Source organism: Schistocerca nitens, chromosome 3 (assembly GCF_023898315.1).
Source record: "Schistocerca nitens isolate TAMUIC-IGC-003100 chromosome 3, iqSchNite1.1, whole genome shotgun sequence".
Taxonomy (NCBI): Eukaryota; Metazoa; Arthropoda; class Insecta; order Orthoptera; family Acrididae; genus Schistocerca; species Schistocerca nitens.
In genome coordinates, this window is record NC_064616.1 from 569,455,068 (window position 1) to 569,472,187 (window position 17,120).

The following is a 17,120-nucleotide window of genomic DNA, read 5'->3' on the forward strand; positions in this document are numbered from 1 at the left end:
TACAACCTCTGGTTCTTTCAGTTTATCTCCTTTAATTCGTTTCCTTTGTAGTTTCTTCAGTTTTAATCTGCAGCTCATAACCCATAAATTGTGATCAGAGGTCCCATCTGCCCCTAGAAATGTCTTAAAATTTAAAACCTGGTTCCGAAATCTCTGTCTTACCATTGTATAATCAATCTGAAACCTTCCTGTGTCTACAGGTCTCTTTCACGTATACAATCTACATTCATGATTCTTAAACCAAGTGTTAGCTATGATTAAATTATACTCTGTGCAAAATTCTACGAGGCAGCTTCCTCTTTCATTCCTTTCCCCCAGTCCATATTCGGCTACTATTTTTCCTTCTCTTCCTTCCTCTACCATGGAATTCCAGTGCCTCATGACAATTACATTTTCGTCTGCCTTAACTACGTAAATAATTTCTTTTATTTCATCATACATTTCCTCAGTCTCCTCCTCATCTGCGGAGCTGGTTGGCATATAAACTTATACTGCTGTTGTGGGTGTGGGCTTCGTGGCTATAATAATGCGTTCTATACACTGTTCATAGTAACTTATCCGCGTTCCTACTTTTTGTTCATTATTACACCTACTCTTGTCTTATCCCTGTATTCACCTGACCAGTGGTTCTGTTCTTCCTGTCATCAAGCTTCACTAATTCCTACTATATCTAACTTTAACCTATCCATTTCCCTTACTAAATTTTCTAACCTACCTGCCCGATTAAGGGATCTGACATTCCACGCTCCGATCCGTAGAACGCCAGTTTTTCATCAAAGAGGATGCTATCATCGTTTAACCATACAGTAGAGATGCATGCCCTCGGTAAAAATTACGGCTATAATTTCCCCTTGCTCTCAGCCGTTCGCAGTACCAGCACAGTAAGGCCGTTTTGGTTGATGTTACAAGGCCAGATCAGTGAATCATACAGACTGTTGCCCCTACAACTACTGGAAAGGCTGCTGCCCCGTGTTTTTATGGCCTCTCAACTGATATCCACCACTGTGGTTGCACCAAAAGTACGGCTATCTGTATCGCTGATGTACGCAAGCCTCCCCACCAACGTCAATTTATATATTATATACAATAAAATATACATAGCCCATGTCTGCTCAATTGTTCATGAAAGTATTATATGAAATATGAAGTAAACCGGTCAAAAACATTGAGATTTTGGGTAACGATTCCCTAGTTAGTTGGTCAAGAACTTCTCGAGATTTTGGGCAACTACTTTTCCTCTTTATATGGCACATATTTATTTAGCTATTATATATCTTTGCAAAGAATAAATTTCCTTTGTCCCTCCGAATGTTTCATAGGCTATCGTATTAAAATTTGGAGTAAATCGTTCAAATATTTTCGAGATTTTTGCTAATAACGTTAAACAACGACTTGTCTTTATATAAACTGAAAAGAAAATCCCAACACCAAGGAGAAGTTGTACGACGCTAGCAGCGCCTCTACGAGCATGCAGATCAGGTTTGCTTTAAATGCACTCTGTATCAGTCATGAGCGTTAGTTACGTTTGAGATAGGGCATGACGAATTCCTGTTAGTCAAGAATGTCTTTAAGGCAACAAAGACGCTATTAACAAAACCTCATTGAGCTTGAACGAGGTCGTGCTACGAGAAGCTGGACGTTCCTTCTGAGATACTGCAGAAAGACTTGGCGGGAATGCAACCACTATAAATGATTAATGGCAGCCGTAGTCACGGGATGTTCGATCGCAAGAGCGCCGGACTCCGGACGGCCACGCATTCAGTGTATGGCTATGTTGCATCTGGAGCAGCAATTTGAGCAGCAGTTGGCACCACAGTGACACACAAAACCGTCACAAATCGGTTGCTTCAAGGAGCCGTTCGAGCCCCGCAACATCAATTTCATTGACCCTAAACCACCGCTGCTTGCAACTTCAACTTCAGTGGTGTCGAGCTAGTGCTAATTGTAGGACAGAGTGGAGGTCTACTGTGTTTTCTGATGAAAGCTGGTTCTGACTGCGTGCCAGTGATGGTAGTGTGTTGGTTAGGAGGAGGCCAGTTGAAGGCCTGCAATAAACCTGTCTGCATGCTAGACACGTTGGACCAACACTTGGAGTTATGGTCTGGGGTGCGATTTCATAGGACAAAAAGAGCACTCTCGTGGTTGTCCCACGCATCATGTCACCCAGTTTGTGCGTCAATCTGGCGATTCGACCTGTTGTACTGCCATTCATGAACAGTGTTCCAAGGAGTATTTTTCCAACAGGATAACGCTCGCCCATTTACCGCTGCTCTAACTCAACATCTTCTACAGAATTTAGAGCATTTTGCTGCTCGAGCACCAGGTCTGTGTCCAATCGAGCACATATGGGACGTCATCGGACGACAACTCCAGCGTCATCAAATGGTTCAAATGGCTCTGAGCACTATGGGACTTAACATCTATGGTCATCAGTCCCCTAGAACTTAGAACTACTTAAACCTAACTAACCTAAGGACAGCACACAACACCCAGCCATCACGAGGCAGAGAAAATCCCTGACCCCGCCGGGAATCGAACCCGGGAACCCGGGCGTGGGAAGCGAGAACGCTACCGCACGACCACGAGATGCGGGCTCCAGCGTCATCCACGAACAACCTTAACCTTCCCTGTACTGACAGACCAAGTGCAACAGGCACGGAACTGCATCCCACAAACTGACGTTCGGCACCTGTACAACACAATGTATGCACATTTGCGTTCTTTCCTTTAACATCCTGGCGGTTACACCGGTTATTAATGTACCAGCATTTCACATTTGCACTGCCTTATCTCGCGCTTACATTGACCTATGATCTTTAAATGTTGTGAACCAGAGAAATGATTCCCGAAATTTCATTACTGTACATTAATTATTTTTTTAGTCTGTGATTTTTTCCGTCAGTGCAGCAGAATAGATAATGGTTAGGATACGTGCTCGGTGCATCAAGTCGAACTGAGCTTGGATGAAACACACTAGTAGTTTATACCACGCTGCGTGTCAGAATTAATCAGTCATAGTGAATGATCACTGCAATCGATGACAACACTTTTTCGGTAGGTGAGATATCTGGAGAACGTGCTCACCAGGGCAAAAGTCTAACAACCTCTGCATCAAGGTAGATCAGTACAGAACGGGCAACATACGATTCTGAGTTATCTTCTTGAAAGATTACGCCACGGGGACCTCGAAGATATGGCACAGTCACTAACATTAGAAATTCAGAAATGTAACGTCTGCTTTCCAAACGCCCAGCTATGCCAACACGGACCGCGAAGCATTAGAGATCATCTTGGAGTGATAGTTAATAACATACATTAACCATGTTCCACATTTAAGTGCAGCTTAAATATATATCATTCATTCTCTCCCAGATTTGGGTAACGTCATCTGCAACTAAGATAGAACTGAAAAAACATTTCGGATCCGCACTGCAAATTTTTCGTATAAATATGTAAGTTAATAACCTATGTCTTTAATATGTAACGCCGTTACCAGGCTAAGGGTAAAATTTGTCAGAAAGTGCGATGCCGGGTTCCCGGGTTCGATTCCCGGCGGGGTCACGGATTTTCTCTGCCTCGTGATGACTGGGTGTTGTGTGATGTCCTTAGGTTAGTTAGGTTTAAGTAGTTCTAAGTTCTATGGGACTGATGACCATAGATGTTAAGTCCCATAGTGCTCAGAGCCATTTGAACCAATTTGAAAGTGCGATGGAACATTGCACTAGCTGCCAGTGGCCAGCATGTGAAATTGTCTTAAGACGGGCTAGCCTCGCTCCGTGTCACTTTCCAGCTAATGCACGACACAGGCAAGGCTGTGTCTCCATCATCAGCATTTCGGTGGTGTTGCCGAATACGTGCCAGGAGCAGCGCATTGGCACAAACGTATAAGTTGGAAATAAAGTGTTACTTTTGTCAGGAGCTTCTTCCTGGGCCTCATCGGCCTGCCTTCCTGCCTGACAACGCAGTCTTCCCCCCCCTCCCCCCCTCCCTGAGGTCGGCTGTAAATAATACACGGTAATGTAATGGCCACGGAATAGATTAATCAGAAGTCTGGACTGTCGCTATGTGCTGTATGCTGATGGGACAGCTATTACATAATTGCTTCACGACGTTTTTATTACGTTTTCATTAGGTCGCTTTCTTTTCTGTCAGTTCGGTTCAGATTTTGCTATTGAATTTAAACTAACCTCCTGATGAGTTAGGGACTTGAAATTTTAAACATAGCTCAGAAATGGGTGGAAATACGATATTAACTCGCTTTCTTGTCTGCTGTGTGGCGAAACGTACTTTGTTTGCCAGTGGTATTTCCCCTTTTGCCTATTCCAGTTGCAGATTATTCGCAGGAAGAACGATTGCTTATAAGCCATTGTGTGGATTAGAATCTCTATAATTTTTATCTTCGCAGTCTTTTCGCGAGGTATACGTAGGAGGAAGCAACATCTTGGTTGAGTCAGGCGAAGAGAAACTGAAATAAATCTGAAATTTACAACATGCCTCTTTTCTAATCTCAAAACATTTTAAATGGGTTGAAAAATTTCACACACTCAAGACTACAAAGCAGAAAATAATTTTCTAAATAAAACTGAGAAAAGTAGGGTACATGCAATATATAACTGAGGCGTGAATAAATCACTTCCTTACTATTATCTATTGCATGAGCCCCACGTTTTTCATTTTAAGCTTTACAAGTATTTTTGTAGTTATTGAAAATGCACAGTTACAAATTTTCAGGACTATCTGTATGGTGTTAGAACTCGGTATAGGGCTAGGAGAAATGTTATATCTTCTAGTCCTACTTAAAAGCCAACGGCCTTGCCGCAGTGGTAACACCAGTTCCCGTCACATCACCGAAGTTAAGCAATGTCAGGCTGGGCTAGCACTTGGATGGGTGACCATTCGGTCTGCCGAGCGCTGTTGGTAGGCGGGGTGCTCTCAGCCCTTGTCAGGCAAGCTGAGGAGTTCAAAATGGCTTGAGCACTATGGGACTTAACATCTATGGTCATCAGTCCCCAGCTGAGGAGTTGCTTGATTGAGAAGTAGCGGCTCCGGTCTCAAAAATGGTTCAAATGGCTCTGAGCACTATGGGACTTAACATCTGCGGTCATAAGTCCCCTAGAACTTAGAACTACTTAAACCTGACTAACCTAAGGACATCACACACATCCATGCCCGAGGCAGGATTCGAACCTGCGACCGTAGCAGTCACGCGGTTCCGGACTGGAGCGCCTAGAACCGCTCGGCCACCACGGCCGGCCACTCCGGTCTCGGAAACTGACATACGGCCGGGAATTTTTATTTAAATAATAATTTCATTTCCTTATCGACACTGTCGTAGCACTCGCATTCGCTCATCAATAGAATTTTCAGGTATTCCGTATTCCTTTCGGCGAAGGCTCTCCTCTGACTTGCCTTTTCTACAATTCCGAGCATACGACGAGTCACATGAGACAATATCTTTATATCTTTCCTTATTTTGTGATTTTCAGCTTAATACCCATCTTCACTTACACTCTGACGAATAGTTTTATGGTCTCACCTTAGGTCGCAGCCGTGCTCCACAAGCTCTTCACTATGACACCCGTGACACGCGAATCAATGTCCTAGGTAAATTCTATTCAACGCTATACCAATTTATATCTTTACATAAAGCTAATTCATAACAATCATGCGCATGCGCCCACATTGCTACTATGACGTCACAGGCAAAACAAGTACTGCGCGATTAACTTGTACCAGACATGATCGATTCGTTGTGGGATGAATCACTTTCTTCGCATTATTAGCCACATAGTTATTAATGATTCGAATCTGACGGTATTTTGTCACACAAGCAATTTCGACTAACGAACGTCTGTGGCAAAGGGCAGATTGCGTCGGCTAGGCAGTAGGGTATGGTTAGCTTTACGTGTCGAGGCTCATCAGTTGCTCATTTTTTGCCCACATCAGTGACTACTAAAGGTGAAACCTCTAGCAGACGGCGTCTTAGGCTTCCGTGTCGCATCAGAAAATGAGGTCATTGAAGACTTGCATTCTCTATACAGCAGAACAGATATTTGCCTATAGAGATAGTGAGAACGAAGTAAAATTTTGAGGAAGAAACGAAAGGAAGAAAAAAGAGTAAATCGTTTAGTCAAAGATGAGGTTATTGAAGGCCGAGTACATGCTGTGATATGACGTATATAGGGAAAGAAATTCGGCAGTATTAAAAGGAACAATCCTGACAGTTTCTTTAAACTGCTTAGAGAATTACCAGAAAAATCTGAATCAGGGTGACAATGGCCCGACAGGGTTTGAATTTCAGTTCTCCAGAATGAGAATCATATGTTTTAGAAATTGCGGCATTCCTCTTATTATTCTGGAAATTTGCGAATGTATAGGAACCTACAGTACATTCTGTTTATGGTAAACAACGTATAGATTCGCGTCACGCCAGGTTGCCTCCGGGAAACATCGTCTTCAGGAACGGTCGGTAAACAACGACTAGTCTCAGTTGATGATCTGGAGATCGTTATTCATCAGATATACATACACATGAAATGTTATCGCGTACCAGCTCAAACAGCAAACAACACAGTCAGCTGAAGCCATTACTTACGATTTCCAGAAAATAACTCGTCTAATATGTGCTACAACAGATTGCAGTTTTTTCGAAAATTTCTTTAAAATATTCGGTTCAGTACAAAATCGGACATTGCAATGTGGCTGGTGCGACAAACTCACAATCTGGAGAAAATATGCAAAAGGCGGGTGAAAACCAAATTAGCTGCCTTGGCAAGTTATGTTGCTCGAAGGAGGTCACGAAAAAGATGGAGAGTAATCAATTGTTTGTACATTTACATCACATCCGCCGATTTCGGTCCCATTCGGATAATTCCTTCATGGTGCATCGTCTTTTTTTTCTTAGAGTGTATCTTCCACCGATTATCATTCCATGTTCTAAGTCTGTTAACTCGTGACGTGCTTGCCATATTGACCACATACCTGTCGGCAACAGACTGATCTGGGTGTCGTATCTTCAGTCACTCCATACTTCTCATCCTGGCGCAACATTCGGCCGTCGTACGCGATACGTCTTCAAATAGGACAGACCTTTCCGTGACATTTGGCCACTGAACTTACAATACTTTCGTCCGTCACAAATCCCAATACATGGCACCTCGTTCTCGTAGCTCTGTTTACTGCTCCGAATTATTGAAAATGTGTGCGCCTCCTTATTGGTCGCACTCTTAACGTATACTTTTCTTAGAGTGCATGCGCAAAATACATGGAAACTCCGTGAGAAATGTCTGCTTGAACGTAAATGCGGATGCTAACCAAACGTGCAGGTTTCACTGCTGTGTTTTACCACGAACGTCTTAAAAACGTCGCAAGTATCATTCGTGGTCAGAACAGTGTTCCATGTAGTTTTGGATCCATTATGTCGGAGGTAAGTCAGTTCGAATATGGCCAATTGTTGGTGCTCGTATGCTGGGTACTTCTGTAACCAAGGTAGTCGAGGTGTTTGGTGTTTAAGAGGCACCGTATCAAAGAATTATACTGCAGACAGGGAGAGCGGAAAAACATCATCCGCTAATCACAACGTCGATGAAAGAATGTGTTGAATGATCGTAACAGGTGGTGATTCAATAATTGTGATGAAAAATAAGAGAACGACAGCTGCAAAAATCACTGCATATAGGAATGTCATACTCGTGAACCCTGTCAGCGCCAAAACATCCCCGTGAGCTGGGAATTGCAGTGCGAGCTAGAATTACAAAAGCACCCATCAGTGATGCAAATGTCCGTAACAAGAAAGTGTGTTGCCGAAGCCACGAAATATGGAGTATCGAGTAATGGAAGAAAGTCATTTGGTTTGTTGAGTCTTGTTTCACAGTTTACAGCTTCTGGCTAAGTTTACATTCGAAGAGTGAAACATAGCGGGGGTTCGATTACGATTTGGGCCATCATATCGTGGTATTTTACGGCTCCCATTGATACTCTTCAAGGTCGATTTACTGCCAAGGATTGTGTGATTATTTTAACTGATCATATCCAGCCAACGGTACAGTGTCTGGTCCCCAGTGGTGATGCTGGGTTAGAAGACGACGGGGCCCCTAATCACGCAGTTCGCAACGTCCAGGACTAGATTTGTGAGCACGAGGATGGATTGTCTCATCTCGCATTGTCACTACAGTGAACAGATCTTAATATTATTGAGAGTGCTTTAGTCTACTTTGGAGAGAAGGGTCTGTGGTCAAATTCCACCTCCATCATCATTACCTAAACTTCCCACGATTTTGCAGGATGATTGGTATGTGATCCTCTTGTACCTACAAAGGATCTGTATTTATTCATTCAAAGATAGAGCTGGAAGCTGTTTTAAATTCCAACTGGTTTACTATACCGCATTAGGTATGATAATATTTCCCCCACCCTCTCTCTCTCTCTCTCTCTCTCTCTCTCTCTCACTCTCTCTGTCTGTCTCTCTCTGTCTGTCTGTCTCTTTTCCTGTCTGTTCCTTAGGAGTTCCCTGATCAACTCCGCCGTAAAGTTTCAAAATTTCTGAGTTCATTACACATACTCCTGCACCAAGTAGGTTGGTACTACCAAGACATTGAAAGATTTAACTCCTGCTACAAGTAGGTTTGTTCGATATTGGTACTGCCAAGAAATAGAAGAACAAATACGGAAAATTATGTATTGCACTATCCGGTATCTGCTGGCAGAAAAAGTGATGGCCAATTACTGAGGTTCTGGTAACAGCTAAATTTTAGCCAACTAGCTAAGGTGGTAAGGGTAATGTGGCATGGAAATACGGTACGTTTTTATGTCATTATGAAACCTATATTTAGTTGTTACCACTTTAATGGTTTAGTTACAAATGTGATCAAGTTCAAAGTCACAACAAGTTACGTCCATTTTTTCCTGAAGTCGTGGGACAGTGCGATTATGTGGCTGATATGTTTGCTGTTGTAGCATGAAAAATATCCCTCCGGACATGGGTTGTCTTTCAGATGATTCCCAATTCATTGTCATTTACTCATCAAAGCAGTTTATATGAGCGATTTAGATAAAATATAAACTCTCTCTCTCTCTCTCTCTCTCTCTCTCTCTCTCTCTCTCTCTCTCTCTCTCTCTCTATTCGTTTAGTCGGTTCCGACTCTTCGTGACCCCATGAACCAAATCACGCCACTTTTTCCTGTCTTGCACTTTCTCCCGTAGACCTTCCAGGTTGGAACACATTGCTTCTGTGATGCCATCGATCCATCTCATCCTCTGACGTCCTCTTCTTCTAGTTCCTTCAATCTTCCCCAGCATTAATGTTTTTTCCAGCGAGGCATGCCTTCGCATTGTGTGTCCAAAGTAGGTCAGCTTTTGTTTAACATTAGACCTTCCAGGGAGAAATCTGGTTTAATTTGCTCCAATATTGATCTGTTGGTTCTCTTTGCAGTCCATGGAACTCTAAGAAGTTTCCTCCAACACCACAATTCGAAGGAGTCAATTCTTCGCCGTTCGGAATTTCTAATGGTCCAGGTCTCACATCCATACATCACAACTGGAAAGACCATAGCCCTCACAATACGGATCTTTGTTGCTAGTGTTATATCTCTGGACCTTACAACCTTGTCAAGGTTTCACATCGCCTGTCTACCGAGCAACAGGCGTCTCCGGATTTCATGGCTGCAGTCGCCGTCAGCAGAGATCTGGGAACCGAGATAACTGAATGTGGTCACTACCTCCATGGTTTCTCCTGCTATATCCCACGAACTGGTAGGTGTAGTTGCCATAATTTTCGTTTTCTTCACATTCAGCATTAGACCGGCCTTTTCACCTTCGTCTTTCACCTTCAGTAAGAGTGTTCTCAATTCATCTTCACTTTCTGCCAACAGGATCGTATCATCCGCGTACCTGAGGTTGTTTACATTTATTCCAGCTATTTTAATTTCTGTTTCTCCTTCATCTAGCGTCGCATTCCTCGTGACATGTTCTGCATACAGATTGAGTAAGTACGGTGACAGTATGCAGCCTTGCCGGACCCCTTATTGAATCTTTATCCATTTCGTTGTTCCATACACAGTTCTCACCGTGGCTTCTTGGTCAAGGTATAAACTCCGTATCAGAAATTTAAGACATGAAATGTATTCGCAATTGCGAATATGGACAACTATCGGATGTACGCTGGAATGGTGAAGATGAAAATCTTTCCCGGACCGGGACTCAAACCCAGATTTCGTGCAGGACTCACGGCCAGAGCCAAACTTCCATATGTCCTCAAACATATGCCTACAACCTATACTCGTACATCCATTATGTATATTTCCGTACGGTGCAAACATTTTAATTGAACGTCGCTAAGACGATTAAGGTGACCGCTCGCTTAAAGCGGGAAATCCGGGTTCGACTCCCGGTCTAACACAAATTTTCACTGCCATGATTTCATTATGCAGATGATGGCTGGCTGTATTCGCAACTGCTAATAAATTTTATGTCTTTCATGATGGCTGTAGTGGCCTCATTGGCTGTCCCTTCAGATAGACATGCACGCATAGGCCAAAGAATATTGCATCGTTCTTATAACACAGGCAACTGCAATGTATCTGTCGGCCGATACCAGGTAGCGACCTTCAATTAAAATGTCCTCTCCCACCCCCTGTACAGGGATTACATTATGCGCACTTGAGTGGGTGCTACGCATGAACGACGACATATGGAAATTTGGGTCTGGCCGTAAGTCGTGTACCGATAGCCAAAGCGATGGAGGCGACCTATCTTGTAAAGCGAGAAATCCGGGTTCGAGTCCTGGTTCGGCACACATTTTCATTGCCGTCATTCCATTATACAGCTGATGGGTGTCTACTTCTTAACAACACAGGCGCTGCAACGTCGTGTGAGGAAAGGCGTTGCACAAGAGCGTTTTGCACAGTCTCCTTTATAAAGTTCCTTATGATTCGCTTCTTGTGCCATTCTTCCGTAACATGGTACACACGTGGAAAGGAAGAAAAGGTAGTGCGATCAGCTTCCCACCAAGACCGTTCGCAGTCTCCGATTGGACAAGAAAAGAGTCCAGTAGACGCATCATTTCAAAGGAACCTTTATGGCAATTGCCTTGAATGTTGTAAGGAGATAAAGAAAAACCTAACTGTGGGGTACCGGAGCGGGATTTGAGCTCGTTACTTCCGAGGGCGAGTCCAACTTCGTAACGAATGCGCCACTGTGTAACATTACGAGTCTGGCGGTTCGTCGTGGCTCCGACATTTTTTGTTCTCCGATGCCCTCCGTCGCGTCGCAACGTTGCTTGCATCTGAGCGGAATATTTTACGCATTTATACACCGTCCGCTCAAAAAGTTCCGAGACTAATTTTATTATTGCCGTATAAGCGTCGTCAGCGCAGTAACTACGCTGGCAGTTTGTACTAACAGCTGTAAACAACAGAAATGCATCCGACAAGCCAGTTCTGAACAGACAGTATTGGGCGCGAGGTCTTAGTGTGTCAACGTTGTTGTGCCACAAAGCGCAATGGAAAAAAATCTCTGAATCATATGTTCGAATCATTTTCCAGAATATTTTAAGGAAGAGAAAAGTGTGTGCAAAATTCGTCCCGCTCACTTTCACTCCCAAACAAAAACGACGCTTTGCCACCAGCCACAAACTGACTGAAGTGATACATGTGGACATTTTCTTTTCTGGAAAAAGTCATCATGGGTGACGAGACTTGATGTTACCAATACGAACCAATCGCAAGACTACAAAATGCAGACAGTCATACAGAAGGTTAACGCTTTGATGACATAACCTACATTATTCAAGCAAATGTGGCGTTAAATAACATCACACACAAGAACTTTTCTGAAAGTTTCACATTTTTCTATAAACGTTTTGCTTGTTGTTTTCAAGTGGAAGTGGGAGGGGGGACTATGTAGAACACCTGAAGCGTTACAACTACCATCTCAAATATTATCTCTACTTTTTACCATGTTTTTATTATTTCGCTTTTTGTCTAGCTGTATGCTTGTTCGGTGCAAATTTTTAAATCGATTTTAAACTAACTTCCCGGTAATCTAGAGCTTATAAATTGTAACCTTAGCTCAGGACTGCATAAAAATGCAATACTGACTAGCTTTCTTGTCTGGTGTGTGGCGAAGGGTACTATGTGTATCAGTGACATTTCCTCCTCTTCCTTCTCCAGTCGCAAATGTTTCGCGGGAAGGACGATGGCAAAGTTCCATGAGAGCTCTACTATCACTAATTTCTACCTTCACTATCTTATCACCAGATATAAATATAATGATATAGTATATTGGCTGAGTCAGGTAAAGAGAAACTGAAATAAATGTGAAGTTTACCACACATAACTATTTTTATGTCAGCAAAATGTTTGGAATCGATTGAAAAATTTGAAAAAATGGAAAAATTATTAAAATAAAAATGAATTTTTAATATACTACGTTTTTAAATCTGACTATAAAGTATAAAATAGTTTATCTTAGCCCCATACAGATTCCCAACCCGAGACAGGTAGTTCAGAAGATCTGTGACTGTGTAGTTTTAATAGCCATGAAAATATTTATGAGATTTAAACGAAAACAGTGGGGCTCATGAATGAGGTGTATGCAATGCATAATTTAGGCATGAATAGTTCACCTCGTTACTGTTACATTACTTACTGATATATGAACAGTTCACCTCCTGAATATTATCTGTTCCACAGGCCCTAAGTTTTTCATTTTATATCCTACAAACATCTTCATAGTTATTAATACATCACAATCAAAGAGTTTCAAGACTGTCTATAAGGGGCAGATATCTTTATTGGTCTAGAAGATATTACTTTATATTTTTAGTCCTATATAGAAACGCGTGATATTAAAAATTCGTTTTTATTTAAACATTATTAACCCAGTCTCGAAACCTTCTACACTGGCGGGTACATCTGCGATATGTGTATGGTTTATTTTCATTGGTATCTGAACTGCTTGTGTTGCGTTTTCCTACAATAGCCGGCCGGGGTGGCCGAGCGGTTCTAGGCGTTACAGTCTGGAACCGCGCGCCGGCCGTGATGGTCTAGCGGTTCCAGGCGCTCAGTCCGGAACCGCGCGACTGCTACGGTCGCAGGTTCGAATCCTGCCTCGGGCATGGATGTGTGTGATGTCATTAGGTTAGTTAGGTTTAAGAAGTTCTAAGTTCTAGGGGACTGATGACCACAGATGTTAAGACCCATAGTGCTCAGAGCCATTGGAACCGCGCGACCGCTACAGTCGCAGGTTCGAATCCTGCCTCGGGCATGGATGTGCGTGACGTCCTTATGTTAGTTATGTTTAAGTAGTTCTGAGTTCTAGGGGACTTATGTTCTCAGTAGTTAAGCCCCACAGTGCTCAGAGCCATTTCAACCATTTTTTTCTACAATAGCGGGAAGACGAATATGCCCAGAATTCTGTCAAAGTGGGTGCAGGGAACACAAGAAAACCTCTCCCCCTGTATCAGTCCAAATTTTTTCATTGCTCTGTTTCAATACGGGTTAATGCTAGATAGGATTCTATGTGTAAGGCTGTGAGCAGAGCTTGCGATTCCCAGAGATGCACTTTGTGTTCCCAGAATCTAAGATTAAAAAGTTAACATCAATTTTCCTCTTTCCCTCTCACACACACACTCGTTCGTGTGTGTGTGTGTGTGTGTGTGTGTGTGTGCGCGCTTTATTTGGGACTCGCGAAGTAAGCTACTCTTTTTTAGAAATCTAAGTAGAATTATTGCACTACTGTGGGAGTATAGAATTAATTGGCAACTGTGCGTTAGAGGAGCCATAAATGATTTTCGCTTTAGGTTAATGAAGTGTTAGCAACAAAGCAAAATTACAGAGATCAAAGTTCGCGTCTAAAAAATGCCTCTAGCTGCTGCAACACGGCTGTTACCAGTCGAGGAGAAAGCGATTCCCATTCGTTTTGTGTTATGAAAATAAGCTGCGGTCGATCTTTCCCCGCAGGAAAAAGAAACAATGTAACAGTAGTGTGACTATGACACAGCAGATCCAACCTTTATTACGACGGCGCCGTCATCGTTACCTGCCACGACGCTATAGGCCCAGACAATTTGCTGTTGGCCTACTTGCAAGTAATAAACGGGCTTCTACCTGAGTTCCTGGAAGGACAACTGTGATTTACGCCGGTGTAGCCGGCGGCAGTGCTTTACTGAGAACTCGCCTCATGTGGCAGCAAAATCCAGCACAGCACCGTCGGCAATTCTTTACCCTTCGTGTCATGGCAGTCTCGGTATGCACTCGAGAAAAGAAGCTACATTGGGAGTGCGTAAAGTTATACCACACACACTGCAGCCACGTTGAAGCTCTTTGGACCCTGGAGGTTTGCTTCCTGAGAACCACCAGGTAAGAATTCCGGATAGTTAGCAAGTAACCTACAGAAAGCCACGTTACGCTGGGAATTTACTTATGTAAATTGAAAAGTACAGTCTGCAGTAATATCAGAGTGCTGAATATTCTAAGCTATGGACGTAATAGTTTGCTTTGCAAAAAATGTTAGTGTAATAAACAAATATTCGCAACATGTAAAGTATTCCGGCTTCGGTAATATCGTTTCTGTCCGTACATTCTGCAAGCGTCAGTGTGAGGTATACAAGTTCATACTAGAAGAGACGCCGATCACCACCTCATCGTAGTCAACCTCTTACGGTAGGAACTCTTTACACACCGTAAATGTGCAATACTTAAACATTATGAGCTGATAACCAAAGGTACCCTCATTAAACGCCTCGAATTTTAACTGCGGACGCAATCAAGTGACGTAGGCCACAATGTGTAGAGGAAGTCTAAATGCCACACTGGGATTATACGGGCATACGTTCACTTATCCCATTTCACACTGACAGAAATATCTAGGTATCATTCATAACAATTTATACCGCTTTAAGTATGTCAATTGCAGGAATTTTTATAGTTTTGTAACAGATTTTATACTCACACCCGTTCAAGACCTGCACGTGAATACCTAGGAATTTAATTTTTCGACACTAGATGGATCATTCCAAGCTTAAATTTCAATTGATTTTGTATTTCATGTTGTGAACTCTCTGGATTAACTACCAGCGGAATAATGGGAGTGAGCTACACAAAACAGTGTCTTGTTTGCTCCATGGTGCCATGCTCGTTTCGGAATCTAAGGGAAGCATAGTTGCCGGTTCAAATCTTGTTGGACTACCGATGTGTATCACTTCACATTTTTTCTTTTTCGCTGCAAATAGCCAAAACGGAATACAGTAACCAAATTCTAAGAGAGCCTTTGCTTTGCACTAAATGAACGATCTGCCTATTTTTATTTATTTTTATTTTTAATCGTCAACCTTCTTCAATTTGTTATTTTTAGTCTTATTGTTGTTATTCGTTTACTTGCAAGAGCTTTCCTAGCCCGATGAACATGAGCAGTGAATCTGTAAAAATATAAAGTTGGATGTTCGCAGCTCAGAATGTACACATTTACCTCGGCATCTTCTTTGCAGGGCAATAGGAAAAGCGCATTAAGAAAAGACAACTACTGGAGACTGGTGACTGAGGCAAAACTCGGCAAAAATTTCTGTTTAGTTAATACCGTGTCGCAATTTAGTAATCACAATCGAATGTGTAGTATGGACTCTGCCACTGCTACAGACAACTGTGAAACTGTGACCACGACCATGGTTTACCATTAACTCATCGGCTGGTTACAGCGTTACAACTGTAAGTGGATGTCTATGATAATTTCGTTCTTTTTATGTTAAACACTATAGGCTTACAGCATTTTAAAGGCTTCTAAAAGACCCAAATGAACCTTAATTAAGTCTCTTGTGGGAGCTTTTGCAACTAACTGCATGGAACTTGTTTAATACGAAGGCTATGACTCGCCAGTACTGGAAGTTTACGTGGAAAAGCAGATGCACGTGCACTGTAGTATCATCGTAATTCTTTTCTACTTTTGGAAGAAAATTAATTTCAAAACATAAACTCTCGTGGCAGTACTTTATCCAAGTCTTTTCTAATCAGGTTAAAGTGGTTTACCACAGTTAAACATTGATTGTAACCCAAAGATATTAAATCTGCATAAGAATGTGCTTTTATTCCATAGTTGTTTCAATACTGAGGTGGTTAACTGAATTGAGTAAAAAGTTGAAATTTCACTCCTTGTTTCCATCTTACGGATGTTCACTTACAGTTACACACCTCACATCTCATACAGATACACCTAAAAACGTACTTACCGCTTTTAGTTTCCATGAAGTTTCGGTAACCCTCAACAAATCCTGTCAAACCAGTTACGTTGGCAGCCATTTTGTCTGAACTTCAAATATTCGTCCTGTAAATTAAGGAAGATTGTAATTACAGTATAATATTCCATTTATTTAGCATGAAAGCAATAAAGTATGTAAAAATGCGGGCTTATAAGCGACATTGTATGGATTAACATTTGATAGAAGTAAATGATATTGTGTTAGACATAATGAGTTGACACTGGTCCGTCCGTCGGATTAGGTCGTTAAACTGGATTTCACTATTTCCCTCCTCTTTCATCACTCCTCCTCCTCCTCCTCCTCCACCACCACCACCACCACCACCACCACCACCACCACCACAAAAAGGGCGCTAAGCTATAACTCACACACCCTCAACTCTGTAAGCTATTACAAAAATAGATACACATGAATTAATTTAATTAGGAATTCGACGCTGTGGGCCTTACTATTGAATATACGGCAAACACAGTAAATAACGTTTTGAGTCACACGAAGTACGAGTATTTGGAATTGCTTATTATACTCCCAGGGCAGTCACACTTAAGACAGATTCACATTTCACAAAGAAAGTGTGCCCAGTGGGTGCGGAAAATGGAAATGAGATGAGAAGGATGGAGATTTACTGTTCTGTCGACGACGAGATCATTACAGAGGGAACATAATCTCGGACTGGTGAACGATAAGGAATGGGAGTCCGGTTCCTAACCACTGTGCCACCTCACTTGGTAAAATTGAAGAAAGCCTTTGCGATTTAGACAGCTGAACACCTACATAACCTAGAGAAGAAAGTTTGACGACAGTTAAATTTCTACGATGGTATGATACAATAATGTAGCTGTTAATCTCGCTCCATTTATGTAAACCAGTT

The 17,120-nt window shown here is 42.2% G+C and overlaps 1 protein-coding gene across 1 annotated transcript in view; it reads right to left on the reverse strand.

Annotated features, from left to right (window-relative positions):
• Positions 1-17,120, reverse strand: part of LOC126249661 (elongation of very long chain fatty acids protein AAEL008004-like) — a 156,162-nt gene that overhangs the window by 53,856 nt on the left and 85,186 nt on the right. The window contains exon 2 of the mRNA XM_049951341.1: positions 16,220-16,314. Coding sequence (XP_049807298.1) covers positions 16,220-16,289 — 70 coding nt within the window. The 5' untranslated portion in view covers positions 16,290-16,314. The remainder of the gene's footprint in view (positions 1-16,219; positions 16,315-17,120) is intronic.